Source organism: Trichechus manatus, unplaced genomic scaffold (genome assembly GCF_000243295.1).
Source record: "Trichechus manatus latirostris isolate Lorelei unplaced genomic scaffold, TriManLat1.0 scaffold00251, whole genome shotgun sequence".
Lineage (NCBI taxonomy): Eukaryota > Metazoa > Chordata > Mammalia > Sirenia > Trichechidae > Trichechus > Trichechus manatus.
Window position 1 is genome coordinate 2,251,678 of NW_004444187.1, and position 22,179 is coordinate 2,273,856.

General features: G+C 40.4%; 1 protein-coding gene across 2 annotated transcripts in view; it reads right to left on the reverse strand.

Moving 5' to 3' along the window:
• Positions 1 to 21,978, reverse strand: part of TES (testin LIM domain protein) — a 47,482-nt gene extending 25,504 nt beyond the window's left edge. Inside the window, exon 1 of one of the 2 annotated variants that reach the window (XM_023724622.1) lies at positions 21,827 to 21,978. In XM_023724622.1, the coding sequence (XP_023580390.1) occupies positions 21,827 to 21,853 (27 nt within the window). In that variant the 5' untranslated portion in view covers positions 21,854 to 21,978. Of the gene's footprint in view, positions 1 to 21,313; positions 21,780 to 21,826 lie in introns of those variants that run through there. The other variant, XM_004389641.3, reaches the window with a different exon arrangement.
• Between the last annotated feature and the right edge of the window lie 201 nt (positions 21,979 to 22,179).

Consider the following 22,179-nt stretch of genomic DNA (forward strand, 5'->3'; position numbering starts at 1 on the left):
GATGAATCCCAGGTTCAGCAGATAAGCTGACAGCTCAAGTCCCAAGAATGGGAGGTGAGACGACAGGAAGCAGCCGCAAGATCCAGAGAGAGCAAAAAGCCAGAATGTCTGCTTATATACAGATGTGGGCCACACCCCCAAGGAGACTCCCTTTCATCTGATTGGCTACTCACAGTATATTCAGTCATGGGAGTAATTACATTAAAACACAGAGAATCATGGCCCAGCCAAGCTGACACACAAACTTAACCATTACACTATTCTTAACCACTATTGCCTAAACATAGGTCATGACATGGAAAAAGCAGTATTTTTAACCTAGGACCAAAGGATTATAACTCAAGCATAGAATAATCACAGGTCTTTTGTTGTCAATACTGCTTACTCAGAAGCAAATGGGAATAAAACTCATCAATGTAGACTCTAGGATTCATTTCCATATTCCTTCAGCTTTTCATTGCAGAAGTAAAGCCAGAAGTCCTACATGAACCTCTGTCATACAATCCACTGTGAGCCAAGTGATACACAATAGTAAATAATCATACAGACTAGTCTGTTAGGAAAGAAAAGGAAATATGCAATCTTTCAGCCTAAATATTTTATAATAAATTCTATTCTGGAGGTACTAGGTCAATCTTCCTGGAACTTTAATGAATTAAAGTAGATGTCTCCTATCCAATTCTTCACCTATATGTCTTACAACAGTACCTATATTAGGTAAGTGACAGAGCTACCATTTCCCTTGGCAATTTATCTACATGGGTATGAGGTTGTACCAGATTAATTTAGCCATATGTACAACCTTAATAAATTTGGTAATGTATCTGAATAAGTCCAGAAGTGAATCCTGCTGCTTTCCTAGGAAACAATAATGAATTTAGTTTATTGAGTTATTTTTATTAACTCAGTAGTTATAAGTATTTAGTTATTAAATACCTTGAAGCACTTCTATTTGTGTCTATCTTAATCAGCACTGATGGTTATGATGGTGGAGAGGGCATTAAAAACCCATCAACCACCAACCACCATTCATTAAGATGTTACTAGTTCCAGGTACAATACATACATCACCTCATTTAATCCCCACAACAACCAATGGGAAAGGTATTATCATCCCGATTTCATAAATAAGGAAACTGAGACTTGGAGAGTGTAAGTAACTTGCCTAAGGCTACCCAGCCTAGCAAGTGGCAGAGCTGGGATTTGAATCCTGGTATTTCTAACTCCAACTCCTGGGTTCTTAACTACAAAGCCACCATTTTGTCCCTCCAAAACAAGGCTTTGAACGTAAGTAAAAATTTAATGGAGTAATAATTCTCATCTGTAACTTCTCAAACAATATATTTTTATTTGAAAGAACGCCTATTGTTCACTAGCCAGGAGTTCCTCCTTCCTAGACAAATCTGAGACTGATTATAACAAACCTAAACGTCTGCACACCAGCTGCACTCGCACTGAAGCCCCTTAGGTGATTAATCCTTAGACACACACGAGAGAGATGGGGTGTGAATCAAGGAAAATCTCCAGAGTCCTAATGCAAAACAGGTCTTTTTCAATGTTACAGCAAGTGAAAAAAATTTTTTTAAAACAATGAGAAAAAAAAGAAAAATGAACAATATCCCAAAATTGAAATATATTTATTTAAAACACATACTACTAAAAATTATTTTCTATATTATAAAAATGACTCTATACATTATTGTGGTGGTTGTTTGTTACAAATTACCTCAAACCTTAGTGCTGGAAATAACATTTATTATCTCACAGTTTCAGTGGGTCAGAATCTGGGAGTGGCTTAGCTAAGTGGGTTGACTCAGGGTCTCCTACAAGGCTGCAATGGAGGGTCAACTAGGGCTGCAATCATTTCAAGGCTTGCTCAACTGGGGGAGGACCCACTTTTAAGCTCTCTCACAAGGGTACCTCTGGACATGGCAGCTGGCTTCCCCCAGGCTGAATGATCTCCAAGAGAGTAACAGCACCCAAGACAGAGCTGCAGTCTTTAATCTCTGAAGTGACACACCATCACTGATGCATTTTCCATTCATTGGCAGCAACTGATGAGGTCCAGCCCTCACTCAAGAGGAGGGATTACATAACGGTGTGAACACTAGGAGGGGGGGGGCACCTTTGAGAGCCATCTCAGAGGCTGCCTACCACACCTTCTGTTCTGTCTTGATGTGATTTATGATGAGACAGGCACATTACAAAGGGAGGGGGACTGAGGGTTGCTTATCTACCACCCTTCCATTATTTTTTCAATTTCAAATATTTAAATATCTCTTTACTCAAATGGACAGGCTAAAACAGAACTTTCCTCCTACCTTATAATCACTCTATTGCCCTCAGTGAGGACCAAGGAACAGACTTACAGAAGGTACAGGTTAAAAATCACTTTCTACCCTAAGTCTTATTCTCTATCCTATCCAACACACATATACACTTGCGTACACACACACACACACTCATGGTATAGAACAAAGTCATAAACCAAAATACAAAATATAAGGTTGGATTAGCAGGAAATTTCCAGAAATACATTTAAGAGAAAATTTTTACAATTTTTATAATATGCCCCAGTCCTTCATAATGCATACAAAATAAAATAAAAATAGGGAAAATTTATATAAGCTTTATTCTATTATATAAATCTATCTGGAGATGGAATGAAGTAAAAGAAAACAAATACAATATTTCTTTGTGATGTAGAATGCAAATTACTTAATTCAAATTAAGGAGCATTTACAGTCAGTAGTTCTTAACTATTTTCCCAGTACTGCTACCTGAAGCCTAATGTATCCTTGCAATATTAAAAACAAACCAAACCCAAATCCGCTGCCGTCGAGTCAATTCCGACTCATCGCCACCCTATCAGAGTAGAACTGCCCCATAGGGTTTCCAAGGAGCAAGCTGGTGGACTTGAACTTCCAGTCTTTTGGTTAGCAGCCAAGCTCTTAACCACTACACAGCCAGGGCTCCTCACAATATCATTACCGGTAAAATTATTTAGGGTTTGTTTTTTTTTTTTCTTAAAGATCCACATTTATTTTAGGTAATCGAATGACTTTTTAAAATGTATTGTGTCTGTTCAGTTTATGCTGGTTACTTATAAACGTTTTTCAAACTGACTACTATCAAATTATTTTTATACTATTGCATAAAGGGAGTTACTTGAAATGTTCTCCCATAAAATACCTCTTCCATGGATGCTACTCGAAAAGGGCCTCCTCCTGAATCTATTACTTTGAGAATGATGACGTAGGCTATAAAAATGTCACAAATTAACAGCTACGACTGTTGTGGAAATTCCTTCTTAAGGAGGACTGACTGAGCCCGGGCTCTGCTGCAGAACTCTGCAATGGCATGTGGTTATACACAGCCCTCAAAGGCTCCTGGTTATTAGCTATAAAAGGGATTTTAAAAACCCAATTCCAAAAGAGGTTTATAAGAGTCATTTATAAGAATCTACATCATGGCAAACGTTCCTAATTTGGTCTTGTGTCATTACCTCCACAGCTGGCTCTGAAGAGTGGATCCCACACTTACTGGTACCTTGTGAGGCCTTTAAACACTGTGTACCCAAAATTTGCCAGACCTTAGGGCTGGAGTATTATTTCTTCAGGAGTAATCCATTATAACTCATGGGTGAGGATGTGGGGAGAGTGGGTTATAGTTAAGTGATTTACTGCCACTAATTCCCTAACTGCCTAACTGGAGCATGTGCAGTAAGATAAGCTAGTATAGGTATGTTTTCACAGGCAGGAGAGGGAAAAGAAAGGCTGTGCCGTTGGTTGAGAGAGCCACTACAGGAGGCTGTCCGGTGGGCAGGAGAATCCAAGGGAACCAAAGTAAAGCTCAATGGAGAGAAGGCAAAGAAAATGGGAAAAGGGTGCAAAAAGACAGTCTCATTTTCCACTTTTACCCAGGGGCATTTTGAACAAAAACAAAGACTCGCAGCACGAATGGGGGTCTTGGAAACTGGGAAAGGAGGGGACAGATGCAGAAACCCTACTTCCAGGTGCCTTATGATTGCTAATTTATTGCCAAGTCATTTCACACCATCTCTTCCTCTGAAAAAACTGAATTATGCTTCCACAGTGTGCTAGTGTAGACTCCCAGGATTCTAAAGCTGATACTTGGCCTCAATGCTATTTGATTCTCCAAACATTTACTTACTGGTACCAAAGTTTAGCTAACTAAACAAAACTGATCAAAGAACATTAATAATTAACATTGATCGAGCACTTGTTGTATATCAGGCTTTGTTCTAAATGCTTACATGTACAAGGGTAAGTCAAAAAGTATTGCTACTAGGGTTCCAGTTCATACATGCATCGGTTTATTCCAAACAAAACGTGTTTAAACGTGTCTCTGCAATCAGTGGATGGCTGCAGACAAGTTCTCTCAGTAATACACTTGTCTTAGTCTTGTTAGGGTGCCTTCAAAACAAAGGATACTTTTTGTGCCATTGAAAAAAATGATTTTGAGGTCAGGCTACTATTAAGTTTTTAACAAAACTCAAGCGGACAGCTTCCCAAATCACTGAAGCTTTGCCAACAAGTTTATGGGAATGCTGCCCCACATAAAACAATTTTTAGATGGATCAAGTGTTTTAAGGAAGGTCAGGAAGACCTCAAAGATGAGCCAAGAGAGGAAAGACCACTCAGAAGGTTATGGCGACTGTTATTTAGGATTCCAAAGGGGTAATCTTGATAGATTTTCTCAAAGGACACAGGACCATCACCAGGGCTTATTATGAAGAAGTTTTAAGAAAACTGAAAACTGCATTCGTGAGAAAAAGGCCAGGAAAGTTGTGCCAAGGAATTTTTTTCCATCACAACAATGCACCTGCTCATTCTTCAAGGATAGCAAGGGCTATCCTATGAGAATTTTGTTGGGAGACCTTACCCCATCCACTGTACAGCCCTGATCTTTCCCCTTCAGACTTCTTTTTGTTCCTAAAACTCAAAGAACACTTAAAAAGAACACAATTTGAGTCCCTCGAGGATGCCAAAACTGCCATTTTGACATGGTGTAAATAGAAGAGCGAAGAATTATTTGGGGAAGGGTTAGAGAAATAGAAACACCACCTTCAGAAGTGTACAGACCTAGATAGAGGATATATTGAGAAACAATAGCTTCACATTTTGATATTTTTGTTTAATAAAGGTTTCTATGATTTTGTAGCAATGCTTTTTTACTTACCCTCATATTATCTTATTTAATCCTCACCAATTACTCATTGCCGTTGAGTTGATTCCGACTCATAGTGACCCTACTGGACAGAGTAGAACTGCCCCATAGGGTTTCCAAGGCTGTAATCTTTCAAGGAAGCAGACTGTTTTATCTGTCTCCCGTGGAGCTGCTGGTGGGTTTGAACTGCTGACCTTTCGGTTGGCGGCCGAGGGCTTTAACCACTGCACCACCAGGGCTCCTTTTTCAATCCTCATACTAACTCAATAAAGTAGTATTACCCAGTTTCACAGATTAGTCCCCTGGAGCCAAGGGTGGCTAAGAAACTTGCCCAAATTCCTGGGCAAGTGTCAAAGCTGGGATTCAAACCTATGTCTGGAGACATTGAAGCCTGTGCTGCTTCCTCTAAACTCCCCGAGTGTAACCCAGAGAAGTGGACAACATGTTTGACAGGACAGTGCTATCCACTGGCTTGATTTTACCTAATCCAGGAGAAAAGTACCAACAAATAACATCTCTATTGTTTTACCTGTGACATTTTAAAAGAAATGTGGCTATTAAGCCACCAAAATCTGTCTTGCCTCTCCCTGCCTTTAATTTCTGCCCATATTTCTCGGAATAACTTTCTATTCTCTACCACTAGCAGAGCGTAACACACAGCATTATTTGAATATCTGTGGAATATATTTTCATTTTTTTGCAATATTGAAAAGGTCAGAACTTGTTACGCCTCTCATTAAAAATCTCTAGTGACTTGCCATTTCGCAGAGAACGAGATCCACATTTCCTTACAGGACATGAAAGTCTCATGGCTAGCTGGAATGAATTTGGAAAGGACTGTTTCTCAATCAAACAGAAGAGTGACTAGATTGAAAAAAGGACCCTCTAAAAATCAAATCTACCACCTGTCTGTCAGTTTGTCATAATGTGGTAGTTGTGTGCTGCTATGATGCTGGAAGCTATACCAACAGTCACCAATGGTGGACAGATTTTCAGTGGAGCTTTCAGACTAAGAGACTAGGAAGAAAGGCCTGGTGAAGTCCTTCAAAAAATTAGTCAATGAACACCTTATGGATCACAAGAGAGCATTGCCCAACTCACTTTGGACACATCATCAGGAGGGATCAATCATTGGAGGAGTACATTATGCTTGATGAGAGGGCTTGGGAAATCCTTGGTGAGATGGATTGGCACAGTAGCCGCAATGATGGACTTGACCATGCTGGCAATTGTGAGGATGACACAGGACTGGACAATGTTTTGTTTTATTGTACATAAGGTCAATGTGAGTTGAAGTAAACTTGACAGCAGCTTACAATAGCAATAACAACAAAAAAAGTAAGGGCTATTACAAGGTTAATTTTCCTTTACAATTTCTCAGAAGGGCCAAAGACTATCCTGTTTTGGAAAATCGGTAGTCTGTGATAGTGTACAGAATATCGTGAAAGATCTTTGGTAGGTATTCTTAAGTCCCCAAATTCAACAATCCCACTATAGCGTATGTGGTAGACTGAAGTCATGGTCCCAATTCCTCATTCCCCTGTAGTAGTATTTATTATGTATCCTCACCCTTGCCATGGCCTCACAGTCGCCACACTGGGCTTCTTTTCCCCTTGACTTTGGGCTTGAACATGTGACTGTTTTGGCATGAGCAGAGACTTAAAATGTGGGCCTGGAGTTGGGCATGCCTTCACTGCTCCAACCTTTTGCTTCAGACATCCACTGATCCAAGGAGGAAGAAAGAAATGGAGTCTCAACCCACAACTTAGAGCCAAGCCCAGCATGTATCAGCTAGACTTCTAATGAAATTTCCTCCTCCACCTCAAGAGGCAAGACTATGCATTAAATAAGAAGCAAAGTTAGGGCAGAGGTGAAGATTCTCAGCACCACTACCTCAGTGACACACTTCAATTCAAACCTGCACCTTGAGAAAATAACAAATAATCGCAGATCATGCACCTTTATTTAGAAGAGTCAAAACTGAAAATGTTAATTGTGTGAATACCAAGGGTTTGCTGACTTCTCACAAGGGCTTTGAACTGGTTTGAACCCTTTCAGTCATGACCAACACAGCAAAGTCGGAACAGACCCGAATTCGTAAAATGTGAGTGTACTGGAACGATAACCAGAATGGGAAAAATTACGTGTTGAAGCTCCAGAACGCGAAACTCAAGAGGTGCAGTGAGCCCTCTCAGCAGCCTGATGTGGGAGATTGGATTATGGCCAGGACCGTGGAGAAAACCACGCATTCAAAGCGGCGTAGTCGCCGCCATTTTTGAGTGGAGCTCCGCTGTTTCCCACTCTGCTAGTCAAGAAATTTGGTTGCTACACAACGCTCATGCTGCGCTTGTTTTCTAAGAGGCAGATTAAGTTTCTAGCGGAGCGCGACCTGTAATTTTTCCCGTTACGGTTATCGTTGCAGTACACCCAAGTTTTACAAATTCGGACCGTTTCAGTTTCACTTCGTCAGCCATGACTTAAATGGGAAGAATTGGTTCGAAGTCCTGTTTGTCACCGCTACATACCTTTGGCTAATGCTATTTAATCCTCCGGGAATACCTTCTTTGCCTAATGAAACTTAATTTCTCCTACAGGAGTTAGTTCGAAGGTTGCTTCCTCCATAAAGTACTCCCAACCCTCCTGATTAAAGTTAATTACTTCTGCTTCTGGGACTCCATAATAGTTGTCTGAATTCCTATAATTGCAGTGCTACTCAAAGTGTAGCAATACAAGAAGTGCTGGTTACCTGTTCTTGATGAGATATATAAAGAAACTGAGAGGAAGCAATTAAGAACTATTGTTAATCTGACCATGAACTTTATGTCTACCGAATTTAATAATTTTTTAAGGTGACCTTGTATTTGTCTTTTTTCAGTAAATTTTTTTTTTTTTATTAGCCCATGGTAGATTGAGCGTTAAAAAAAATGGTTCCTCACCAGAAATATTTTGAGAAATACTGGATTATAGAATTCATTTAATCCTATCTACCATTCTAGTTAATTTACATATCTCTCTTGCCTACTCTCTTGCCAGAATGCTTATTAGAAGCAAGGATGGCGAGGCTGCGTCTCACATACTTTGGACATGTTATCGGGAGGGACCAGTCCCTGGAGAAGGACGTGATGCCGGGTAAAGTAGAGGGTCGGTGAAAAAGAGGAAAGCCCTCAACAAGATGGATTGACACAGTGGCTGCAACAATGGGCTCAAGCATAATAGCGATTATGAGGATGGCACAGGACCATTATGAGGATGGCACAGTGTTTCGTTCTGTTATACATAGGGTCACTATGAGTTGGAACCAACTCAACGGCAGCTAACAACAACAACAACTTGTCTACTAGTTTCTTTTCTTCTTTTTTTTCAATCCACCAAAGCTGACATCACAGTGGTTTGGGTGGAGTACAAGCTCAATATTCCTGTTATGGTGTGCTGTCGAGTCGATTCCAACTCATAGAGACCGTGTAGGGCAGAGTAAAACTGCCCCATAGGGTTTTCTTGGCTGTAATCTTTACAGGCGCAGATCATCAGGTCTTTTCTCCCAAAGAACCACTGCTGGGTTCAAACTGCCAACCTTTCTGTTAGCAGCTGCATGCTTTTCCACTGCACCACCAGGGTTCCTTACAAGCACAATAGATATTAGTAGAGAAATGGAGTTTATATTCTGTAGTCTTAAACTGTACTTTTAATATTCTTTATGAAAAATAAAGGGCAACTTTCTTTTAATTTGTTCAGCCCCCAATTATTTTTATTGTAAGCTAATACCCTAAAAAGGAAAAACAGATCCTTTACCTTTACTTGGTGACTCATTCTATCAAGACTGTCATGATGATAGCATCATTACATATAAAGACAAAAATCCACTAACATTTGCATGATCACTCAGCAATGAAACATGAGATCACTTTATCCTCAAAGCAAAGGAAAGTTCACTGTGGCTACAGACTTACTAATAGTCTCAGCATGGATGCATTTCTGCTAGGCTCACTGTACAGATAAGAAGCTGTGTAATGGACACCCCAAACCAGCCTTTTACAGTTTTGTAGAGTGATCAGAATGCCACTATAATAAACAGATGTTGACTCATTCATGGCTTGAGGGTGATTCAGCATTTCAGAGATTAAATGTATTTATGTAGTAGTAGCCTTGATGTCTTTTAGAGGCGATCTCAGCAATTCCCATTGACTGACTTCTGACAAAGCTTCTTTGAGCCCTGCTCAAACTGGAGTAGTCCCCCATTCTTAGCAGACCACCAAAGGATCAGAGAAATTTGCAACTCTAAACTCTGCTCAAGTATAAGCAGTTATACTGGAATCAACTAACATTTATAGCTATGAACTCAGTATGTAAGGAGCCCTGGTGGCACAGTGGTTAAGCGCTCGGCTGCTAAACAAAAGATAGGTGGTTCAAATCCACCATGAGAGAAAGTTGTGGCAGTCTGCTTCCTTAAACATTACAGCCTTGGAAACCCTATGGGGCAGTTCTACTCTGTACTATAGGGTGGCTATGAAATCAGAATCGTCTTGACAGCAACAGGTTTTACTCAGTGTGACAGAAACATAAAATACTTCCACAGCACTGCTCTCAAATTGGACCTAGTGAGTTTCTTGTGGGTCTTTCCTCTAGAATTTACTATTCTTTCATAAAGCTTTTTGTCACAGGCAGTGAATATGGATTACAGAGATTGGTTGAGAAAGAAGAAAGAGAAAAGCAATTAAGAAGTCATTCATTTTAGGGTCCCAACATGAAGTTGTGTTAGAAAATTATGGTCGTACATACCCTTCTGTCTCTCATTCTCCATTATGTACGTAGGGAGAAGGGTAGCTAGGGTATTAAAAAAAAAAAAAGTGAAATGACCCTGAATATGACTCCAACTCTTCTGTAGAAAAGTCAAAGACTGTAGTTGGATAGTTGGAAGAGCATAACCTCTGAATTTATATACTCTAATAACAGTGCTTGAGGCAAACTCTAACACAAGGATATTTACTCAAAGAACAGGGGAGAACTTAGCAATTACTATATTATTTTTCTTTAATATCTTGAAAATCTACTTAGGCTTTGAAACCTGTTTTTAATTTGGTAAGCCCTTTGTTCCTCTATTTTCCTCTCCTCCAAAAAGCTGATTTCATAGTTCCATAATTTATATGCTTTTCCCTGAAGATCACCTTTTAAAAAACAAAATAATATCCTGAATGTACCATATATTAATGATCTAATAAACAGATATTTTTTAAATCATAGTTTCAGTTACCATGACAGTAGTTACCAAGCAGAAATTAGCAATGACTGCAAACAGGAAACACAGCCCAAGAATGACTCTTTTGTAAGGCATTTGTAATCAGGAAGAAGACTTGGTTTGTGTATTTTGTGGGTGTGAGACTATAATTAGTATAGTCTTATTTATTTATGAGCTTTTTCACATTCTAATACATAAAAGCTGTTTTCTCTGGTTTGCCATTACTTAAGAAAAATGAAATGAGACTCTCTAATTACAAAGTTTGCAGAACCAGGAAGCACCACCAAAACTGCCAATTCTTTGTGTTAGAAATCTAGTGTAGTGCTGCCCTGTAAAGAGTTCACTGATGAGTGTAATTCCAGTTGCTTTCACTTTCTACCATTTACTTTGTCATTTACTTTCATTTACTTTTTTGCTGTCTTTCCTCCCTAGAAGTTCTATGACACAGGGACATTGTCTTTTTTTTTCATACTATACCCCAGAGCCTATAACAATGCTTGGCATATAAATAAATAAACGAGTAATTTTATTTTGGATGAAATAACTTTTAAAGGTGATAAAAGCTCATTATTTTTCTTTTTTTTTTCTGTAATTAAAGACTGAAGAAAGTAATAGATCAATTCTAGGCGTATTTGACTAATGCTAATAGAGCAGCTTTTGAAGCTCCTACTACAGATGTAGTAATTAAGCCTAACATCATCAAATAGCCCACAAATATGATAAAAGTGAACTAATTATGTAAAAACAAATTGAAAATAGCTAAGATCTATGAAAAAAACTTATTTAGTTCAGTCTGTAGATTTCCTCATGGAATTCACTGGTGTATAACTAACATTTGTACATTATACCTTTTCATTAAAACATAGATGTGTGTGTATACACCACATATACTTATACAGATATATATGTATAGACATACGTATGTGCGTAGGTATATATGTGTGTGTATGTATACATATATATATGCACATATCAATTTGGGCAGTCTTGCTGTGCTTTGGAGGAGCTCTGGTGGTGCTGTGGTTAAGTGCTCGGCTGCTAACCAAAAGGTCAGCGGCTCAAACCCACCAGCTGGTCCACAGGAGAAAGATGTGGCAGTCTGCTCCCATAATGATTACAGCCTTGGAAACCCTATGGGGCAGTTTTCCTCTGTCCTATAGGGTCACTATGAGTCGGAATCAACTTGACCACAGTGGGTTTGGTTTGGGCTATGCTTTGACATTCTTAGCTTGTCTGATTTTTAAACACTATGAAACATTATTATACTTGGTAAAACAAAAACCGCAAACCTGTTGCCATGGAGTCAGTTTCGACTCATGGCAACTCCATGTATTACAGAGTACAACTGCCTCATAGGGTTTTCTTGGCTGTAATCTCTACAGAAGCACATCTCTAGGCCCTTCTTCTGCAGTGTTGCTGGGTGGGTTCAAACCACCAACTTTTGGACTAGCAGCTGGGCACAAACCACTTGCACCACCCAGGGACATTATACTTGGTAGACTACTGATATTATTATCCACAGTCAGAAACAGTCAGGATCTGGATACACCTTAGAAATCACCTGGTTTTCATAAATAAGGAAACTGAGATTCAAAATGGTCATGATTATAAAAAAACAGTGTCGACTCAGATCTACTAACTCTTAGCCCAGGGTTTTAACAAAATCATACTGATAAATAGAAGCAAGAAAGTGTGATCCTTTCCATACACTACAGAAGATCTTTCCATATACTGGATACTTACTGATTTTTCCTAATTTCTGAATACACTGTGGTGATTTGGTTTCTTAAAGGCTTACATACAACGTAATACGGGGTCAAATCATATTCCTACTTCTAGGTCTTAGAAAAACATAGGAAGTAGACTTTTTTTTTTTAAATCAATTTATCATTCTCTTTCCACTAAGTAGGCCCCTCATAGCAACTCTGGAGCTCACTGATGGCCCATGATGTTAATTTCATGCTCACCCTGGAGCTCAGAGAAGGCCTCACAAAATAGCTGATCATTTTCATGTTTCCCAGCACTTCTCAGCAAATCTTCTTGCATACAGAATGAGAAATTTAAAAAAAAAAAATTTTTTTCTCCCAAAATGAAGAGTTTATTATTATTATTTCCAGCTGCACTAGTCTTAGCTGTCTGGTCTGACATTTTAGGGGTTAACTGAAAGGTGAGCAGTTCAAACCCACCAGCCGCTGCATGGGAGAAAGATGTGGTAGTCTGCTTCCATAAAGTTCATAGCCTCAGAAACCCTATCAGGCAGTTCTACTCGGTCGTAGAGGGTTGCTATGAGTCGGAATCAACTCAACGGCAATGCGTTTGGTTTTTTTTTTGTTTTTCAGTACTTTGCCTCTGAGGGAAAGAGGTTTAGCCTACCACAGTATATGTGATTCTTTCTGTCAACTGTGGAGTTCAGCAGGTAGAACAGACTCTTCTACAGGCCAACTGTGAGTGTCCTCCTATGGAGTCAGATGGCACTGGTTGAATTCTCAAAACAGAGAGCCAAGAGCAGGGTCACTATTGCTCAGGGCCATGTTAAATAGCTAGGAGGCAGCGTTACTCTTGTTCCCAACAAAAGTTGGGAAGTTGGAAGAATCCCAGAAGACGTGGTTCAAAATATTATTGGAGCTTATGAAATTTCTTTGCTTGTAAAAATCTCCCAGAAGTTCCTTTTGAAAATGTTTTTATTTTATTTAGACTTTGTCTCTACCCAAAAAGGTCAACAGCAACTTACACTAAAGGGCATATAAACCATGTGGATAAAGTATAAATAAAACATAGAAAGCCAGTAGGGTGGTAATTTTATAGGAACAGAAGCCACTTCTTCCAATATAATTCCTTTAAACAAATTCATAAAAATGTTGAAATATATCTTTTTATATTGTTGTTTGTCATTAGTTGCTGTCAAGTCGATTCTGACTCAAGGCGAACCCGTGTGTGTCAGAGTAGAACTGCACTTCATAGGGTTTTTAAGGTTGTGACCTTTCGGAAACAGACTGCCAGGCCTATCTTCCAAGATGCCTCTGTGTGGACTTAAACTGCCAACATTTTGGCTAGTAGTCACGTGCTTAGTTAGCCATTTCCACCATCCAGGGACTCCTCTTTTTATACTAGGGTCATTTATCTAACCCATATTTATTGAGCAAGACGGGGATACAAGAGGACTCAGAGGCTAGGTGGCATGAGGTGGGAGAAGCATGGATTCTGCAGACTATGGTTCAAGTTCATAGTCAGGTTCTGTCAGTTTCAGATTACAGGCATACCTTGTTTTATTGCGCTTCGCTTTAGTGCACTGTAGGTTTTCCCGATACTGCGTTTTTACACATTGAAGGTTTGTGGCAACCCTGTACAGAGCAAGTCTATCGACACCATTTTTCCAACAGCATGTGCTCATTTCATGTCTCTGTATCATATTTTGGTAATTCTTGCAATATTTCAAACTGTTTCATTATTATTATATCTGTTATGGTTATCTGTGTTCAGCGATCTTTCATGTTACTACTGTAACTGTTTGGGGGCACCATGCACCATGTCCAAATAAGACAGTGAACTTAACTGACAAACGCTGTATGTGTTCTGACTGGTCCACCAACCCGATGTTCCCCTGACTCTCTCCCTTTCCTCGGGCCTATTCCCTGAAACATCACAATATTGAAATCAGGACAATTAGTAACCCTACAATGGCATCTAAGTGTTCAAGTAAAAAGAGTCAGACGTCTCTCACTTTAAATCAAAGGCTAGGAATGATTAAGCTTAGTGATGAAGTCGTATCAAAAGCCAAGATTAGACCAAAAGCTAGGCCTCTTGTGCCATACAGACAGCTGAGTTGTGAATGCAAAGGAAAAGTTCTTGAAGGAAATTAAAAGTGCTATTCCAGTGAACACACGAATGAGAAGAAAGCAAAACAAGCTTATTGCTGATATGGAGAAAGTTTTAGTGGTCTGGATAGAAGATCACGCAGCTACAACCTTCCCTTAAGCCAAAGCCTAATCCAAGGGAAGGCCCTAACTCTCCTCAATTCTGTGAAGGCTGAGAGAGGTCAGGAATCCACAGAAGAAAAGTTTGAAGCTAGCAGAGTTGGCTTATGAGGTTTAAGGAAAGAAGCCATCTCTATAACATAAAAGTGCAATGTGAAGCAGTAAGTGCTGACGTAGAAGCTGCAGCAAATCATCCAGAAGATCTAGCTAAGATAACTGATGAAGGTGGCTACACTAAACAACAGATTTTCAATGCAGACAAAACAGCCTTATATTGGAAGACGATGCCATCTAGGACTTTCACAGCTAGAGAGGAGAAGTCAATGCCTAGCTTCAAAGCTTCAAAGGTAAGACTGACTCTCTTTAGGGGCTAACGCAGCTAGTGGCTTTAAGTTGAAGCCAATGCTCATTTACCATTCCAAAAATCCTAGGACCCTTAAGAATTATGCTATATCTACTCTGCCTGTGCTCTATAAATGGAACAACAAAGCCTGAATGACAGCACATCTGTTTACAACATGGTTTACTGAATATTTTAAACCCACTGCTGAGCCCTACTGCTTAGAAAAAAAAGATTCCTTTCAAAATATTAATGCTCACTGACAATGCACCTGGTCACCCAAGAGCTCTCTGATGGAGATGTACAAGGAGACTAATGTTGTTTTCATGCCTGTTAACAAAACATCCATTTTGTAGCCAATGGATCAAGGAGTAATTTTGACTTTCAAGTCTTATTATTTAAGAAATACATTTGTAAGGCTACAGCTGCCATAAATAGTGATTCCTCTGATGGATCTGGGCAAAGTAAATTGAAAACTTCTTAGAAAGGATTCACCATTGTAGATGCCTTTAAGAACATTCTTGAGTCATGAGAGGAGGTCAAAATACCGACATTAACAGGAGTTTGGAAGAAGTTGACTCCAACCCTCATGGATGACTTTGAGGGGTTCAAGACTTCAGTGGGGGAAGAAACTGGAGATGTGGTGGAAATAACAAAAGAACTAGAATTACAAGAGGACACTGAAGGTGTGACTGAACTGCTGCAATATCATGATAAAACTTTAACAGATGAGGAGTTGCTTCTTACAGATGAGCAAAGAAGGTAGTTTCTTGAGATGGAATCTACTCCTGGTGAAGATGCTGTGAATGTTGTTGAAATGACAACAAAGAATTTAGAATACTACATAAACTTAGTTGATAAAGCAGGGGTAGGGTTTGAGAGGACTGACTTCAAATTTGAAAGAAGTTCTACTGTGGGTAAAATGCTAATCAAACACTATCGCATGCTACAGAGAACTCTTTTGTGAAAGGAAGAGTCAATTGATGCAGCAAACTTCATTGTTCTTATTTTAAGAACTTGCCACAGCCACCCCAACCTTCAGCAACCGCCATCCTGATCAGTCAGCAGCCATCAATATTGAGGCAAGAGCCTCCACCAGCAAAAAGATTATGACTTGATGAAGGCTCAGATGATGTTTAGCATTTTTTAATTAAGGTATGTACATTGTTTTTTTAGACATAATGCTATTGCACACTTAACAGACTACAGTATAGTGTAAACGTAACATTTATATGCACTGGGAAACCAAAAAATTCTTGTGACTTGCTTTATTGTGATATTCACTTTCTTGCGGTGGTCTGGAATTGAACCTGTAGTATCTCTGAAGTATGCCTGTAATCAGTCTAAGCCTTAAGTTTCTTCATCCTAAAAATGGGGCTAAGGCCTACTTCATAAGACTGATTTGAACTGCAAAAAAATAATATATAAGAAAATACGTTATGAACTGAAAACTATGCAAGTATAATCAGATATGAATTCATCTATCAAGAATCGTGCAGTCTAGGTAAGAACATGAAATATATATGAAGCTAACTATAATCCATGGGGAGAGAGTGATCAGTGTCCTAAGAGTTTCAGATAACATGCGCTGGGAAATCAGGAGAAAGAGATTTTGCATCTAGCTGGAAACACGTAGAAAAATTTTCTAAAGGGGACTGCATTGTCGGGGACAGGGGGAAGGGTCCTTGAAGGATGAGTAAGATTTCGTATTGTAGATAGAGTGGAGTATGAGCACCAACAAAGGAAAGGAATGGGGTGAGACAATGGTACACAACTAATATAGTGGAGATATGAATCCCTAATTCTACTTCTCCCCATGTGTCTGTCAGAGTGTCATACTGTGGTGGCTTGTGTGTTGCTGTGATGCTAGAAACTTTGCCACTGGTATTCAAATACCAGGAGGGTCACCCATGGTGGACAGGTTTCAGCAGAGCTTCCAGACTAAGACAGACTAGGAAGAAGGACCTGGCAGCCTACTTCTGAAAAAAATTAGCCAGTGAAAACATTATGAGTAGCAACAGAACAGTGTCTGACATAGTGTTGGAAGATGAGCCCCTCAGGTTGGAAGGCAATCAAAATACGAGGGGGGAAGAGCTGCCTCCTCAAAGTAGAGTTGACCTTAACAAATTAAATGCAGTCAAGCTTTCAGGACCTTCATTTGTTGATGTGGCACGACTGAAAATGAAAAGAAATAGACACAAACATCCATTAATAATAGGAACATGGAATGTACAAAGTATGAATCCAGAAAAATTGGAAATTGTCAAAAAAGAAATGGAATACATAAATATCGATATTCTAGGCATTAGTGAGCTAAAATGGACTGGTATTGTATCCTTTCACTATACTTATTCTATCTGTATGCTGAGCAAATAATCCGAGCAGCTGGACTATATGAAGAAGAACTTGGCATTAGGATTGGAGGAAGACTCATTAACAACCTGTGTCACGTAGATGACACAACCTCGCTTGCTCAAAGTGAAGAGGACTTGAAGCACTTACTGATGAAGATCAAAGACTACAGCTTTCAGTATGGATTACACTTCAACATAAAGAAAACAAAAATCCTCACAACTGGGCCACTAAGCAACATCATGATAAACAGAAAAAAAGACTGAAGTTGTCAAGGATTTCATTTTACTTGGACCCACAATCAATGTCCATGGAAGCAGAAGTCAAGAAATCAAATGATACACTGCACTGGGCAAATCTGCTGCAAAAGACCTCTTTAAAGTGTTAAAAAGCAAAGATGCCACTTTAAGGACTAAGGTGCGGCTGACCAAAGCCATGGTTTTTTCAACTGCCTCATACGCGTGCGAAAGCTGGACAATGAATAAGGAAGACCAAAGAAGAACTGATGCCTTTGAATTACGGTGTTGGCAAAGAATATTGACTATACCGTGGACTGCCAAGAAGGAACAAATCTATTTTGGAAGAAGTAGTGCCACAGTGCTCCTTAGAAGCAAAGATGGCAGGACTACGTCTCACATACTTTGGACATGTTATCAGGAGGGACTAGTCCCTGGAGAAGGACATCATGCTTGGTAAAGTAGAAGGTCAGTGAAAAAGAAGACCCTCAACGAGATGGACTGACACAGTGGCTGCCATAATGGGCTCAAGCATAACAATGATTATGCGGATGGCGCAGGACTGGGCAGCGTTTCATTCTCTTGTACATGGGTTCACTATGAGTCAGACCCAACTCAATGGCGCCTAATAACAAGAACAATTCTACTTCTTAGGGTAACATAAAGGAACAAAATTTAAAAAAAAAACCAACAAAAATGAAACTCAAAAAAACTTACTAGAGTTCTAGTCAAACCAACACTGAGGGCTAGTTAAGAGAAAGTGACTTTTCATATCCAATCAATGTAATGAAGCACACCATAGGTTACAAGAGATAAAAGTCGAGCTGCAGACGACTTCACTTTCTTCTGTTTGTTCTGAGAGGCAGGCAGCTAAGGCAAAACCCTGAATGTACCTTGTCTTCTCTTTCCCCTAGCCTTGACAATGATTCCCACAGCAAAAATGGTTTGATACAGAGAATCCAACTGTAGATTTGTGCATGCAGGTCACCATCTACTTGCCTTTTCAGCTTCAATCAGGGACCACCTAAGAAAAGACGCTCGCTCTAATTTCTCATGGAAATAATCTTTGTGGTTCAGTCTTCTTTCCAATTGCAATCACTTGGTTTCACTATGTCTTTTTGGCTAATGAAAGAAGCTTTTAAAACAAGCTTTGGATGCAGAGAAAGGGGATTTTTAGTGATCTGTAATCTTTAAAATGTGTATCATTTTTTAAAAAAGAAAAAAAAGAGTTCTAAGTAAAACATACCAAGATATTTGGATGGTTCAAAAAACAGAGGTTAGAATGGAGGCAAGAAATGAATACGGTGTAAAATTAAAAGCCCTGAAGCAGTTCCAGGCAGTATAAGGGAAATGACTGGAGTTCTCTTTCTCTCTGGTATGTGTTTATAAAGAGAAAGAGAGAGAGAGAGAGAAAGTAGTTCTCATGGGAGAGTAACACAGAAAGGAAAGAGGAAAGCAGCTGGCTGTGGGCCATGACTTACCATTCACCACACAATGTGCCTGTTTCTGCTTCTCAAAGGCCATTGTTTTTTCCAAGCATTCATGGACTCCACTTACACCAAGTCAATTACAATGAAGAGACTTAAGGCATAAGGGATCTAGATAAGTACCTCACAAGACAGACCAAGGATGTGAAAGTCAAATTCGGCTCTAAAATATTGTTAAAACAAAAACTCTGTATAACCAAACTACTGTCCACCTCCTAGCAACAGCCTGCTTACTTAAAACAAAAATACAGCAAAATCTAAATTATAAAAATCCCTTGTCTTTGGGATAGTGGGTTTACTGGTCATTAATCCAAATTGGTGTATGATGTTGTAGATATCAAGTTCTCCTTTTATAAGCCAAGAATCCTATAATAGTATCATCCACCTAGGTCACTGTGTAATAAAAATAAACCCCTTTAATTCTTTTTTACACAAAATGTGAGTGGAAAAAAAAGTAACATTTATCATCTGTCTAGGGAAAATTCCTTATGAAATCAACAATGTAAGAATTTTCAAAGGAAAAAAATTCCTTGTATCTTAAAACAGAAGTCAAGTTTACTTTTATTTAAGCGGTGTGTCTTTGTTCCAACCTCCAAGCTGGCTTTTCTCAAGGTACACTGAAACAATTCCTTTTCTTGTGTATGTAAGTTTAAAAAAAAAAAATAGAAGCTTGAAAACTAAGTTTCTAATTAGGGTGAGAAGGCTCTGCTGGTAGATCAGAGATAATCTTGTGATGCTTCCTTCTTCAGGTGTGTTGCAAAAAAATTTCTAAAGGGGTTACAAATTTCTTTTTGAGATTATGGCTAAAATCGTGAAATGTATACCCGGGGCCAGGATCTCCAAACTCTTTTGCGCTAAGAAATTTATTGTCCAATCCACAGATCATAGTCTGTCCAGGGTTCTACAAGGGCGCAAACTGGTTGGCAGTCAAACTGGACCTCTTAGGGAACTTCTGGTAGTTTCCAATTTACTTGTTGAGGACTCTGCCCTAAGAATCACCAGAGATGACAAAACAAGTATTTGTTCATGTCAAGGGATTATCTGCAAAAGCTTTAAGTTTATGGAACCCTTCTCTTGGGGGTTGGGGAGGATTAGAGAGAAGGATAACATTCTTTGTTGAAAAAATAATCTTTTAAAGTAAAGGGGGATGGAGAAGAAAAATCATACCACATGTCAAGGGCATTATTTATTCATCATAACCCACATTTTGAAACTCTAAGGAAACTGTTTATAAATAATGTTTGGCTTTTTCCTTTGCAAGCACATGTAATTCTTAACTTTCATTTTTCCCCTCAGGATTACTTGTTCTTCTCTCAAATACTTGCAAAATCATTTCTGGAGGCTGACTTTTAAGAAGTAATTTCAAATCAATACTTACGTGCACAAGACAAGACCCCCAAAACTTTTGACAACTACTATTCTCACCCACTTGAAAAACAAAATGAGAATGGTGTTCATCAACAGAAGGCTAATAAAATGCTTTCCTTCGTGCCAAGCAAGATTAACAAAAAATATCAGTGATACTTAAAGCAAATAAAAGAATAAGAAACCAAGTGGAAAGGTAACAAAATGCAGTTAAATCACACTACCCTTACCATTTACTTTGTTTTCCTGTCCTTGGGTTCCCTTCTGAGTGCTGGTTTTAGTCATAACCCAAAACCCACTGCCATAGAGTCTACTGCGACTCATACAGACCCTAGGGATGAACTATTTTCCCATTGCAAATTTTTACTGCTTCCTAACCTAGTATTTTGAATTTGCGTTCATTTTCAACAATTCAGTATTGGTCATGAAATAGCATTAATGCTCAAGTCAAGAACTTTGTCTTTAGAAGACAGAATAATAACAATATTGATAACCCTAAGTAGGCAACTAAGAAGAAAACTAAGTTTTCTGTATTTTCCCCTTTACTTTTTCTGCAAAACTTCCTTTCCTATTTGATAAGGGGCAGCTAGCTTAAACTTGTTACTGTTAGCTGCCAGAGTGTATTCAGACTCATGGCGACCCCCAGAGTGCAGAGAACTGCTCCATAGAGTTTTCAAGGCTGTGGCCTTTCGGAAGCAAATCCTTAGGACTACCTTCTGAGGCGCCTTTAGGTGGGTTCAAAGAGCCAACCTTTCGACTAGCGCCTAACCTTTTGCACCACCCAAGGACTCTCTCCTTAAATTTACTGCAAAGTAAATATGCGCAATTCCCTAGAATGAGATCTTTCATACAGAACGTTACACTGGAATGTGACATCAGCACTCCTTTTCAGTCACAGTGTGGTGCCCAAGCATTTCCCCCTGAGGACCTGAGGCGCTCCATGACTAGGAGCGGCTCAGGTAGAGTCGTCGGTCCAGTCGTCCCGAGCAGCCAGGCTGGAAACTCCCCCAAGCGCTAAAGCACTGGTGACAGTCGCCGTTTGGGGCAGCTGTCAGGCAGAGAGAACGTTTTGAGAGATAACTCCCTAAGAAGGAGGCAGTGTTTTGGCAGTCAAGTAATGAACGAAAAAAAATCACCTTCAAGTTATCAGCCAGCCACGGGTGCGAAGCAAGTGCATGGAATCAGCACTCCCTGCAGACAGCCTCGGGCTGCCAAGTAGGCACTGGAGGAGGTCTGAGCTGTCAAACCCAGATTCAGGCCCATAAACCACAAAGGTTTAATAAAGTTGAATGTCTTGAGACAGGAAGAAGCGGTGTCACGGTCTCGCCCGGCCTCGCCCTAACCTCACCCTTTCCCTTCAGGGAGGCACAGCGCACTGGAAACATCTTCAGAAAACTTTCCAGCGCCTCCAGCCGTTGGGTCGTGGTCAGAAGGGAGGGAAATGCCCGGAGCTCGGTGGCGCTCCCGACCCGCCGCTGCCCCAGGTTTCGGGAGTTGGTGGGGCGCTGGCACCTCGTCTCCCCGTAGGGTGGGCACCTGGGCCCCGGAGACCCAGCTCGCGCGGCCCGCGCGCCCCGCCGCCGCTGGCAGCGATGGGGCGGCGCCGGCTCCAGGTGAGGCGGCCCTGCCCGCAGCCAGCGCTCCCTTACCTTCTTCACTCGGGCTTCCAGGTCCATATCTGCGGGTCCGAGGGCTTCGCTCCGACCGTGCGGACTTCACGTCTAGGCCCCGCGCGGGAGCCGGAGAAACCTGCCGGGACTCGCGTGCCGCTGCCGCAGCCGCTCGCCGGCGTCGTCAAACTTCCGCCGCCCCGCCCGCCGCAGCCGGCCTGCGACCGGGACCCGGGAACAAAGAGGCCCAGGCAGCCAATCGCAGCCTGGCAGCGCGGGCTGCCGCCAATCACAGAGCGCCGCACGCACCTTCGGCGGGGCTGCGGCGCTCGCAAGGTGACGGGCGGGGCCGCCTGGGGGCGGGGGTTGTGGAACTTGTCGCGTAGCCCTGA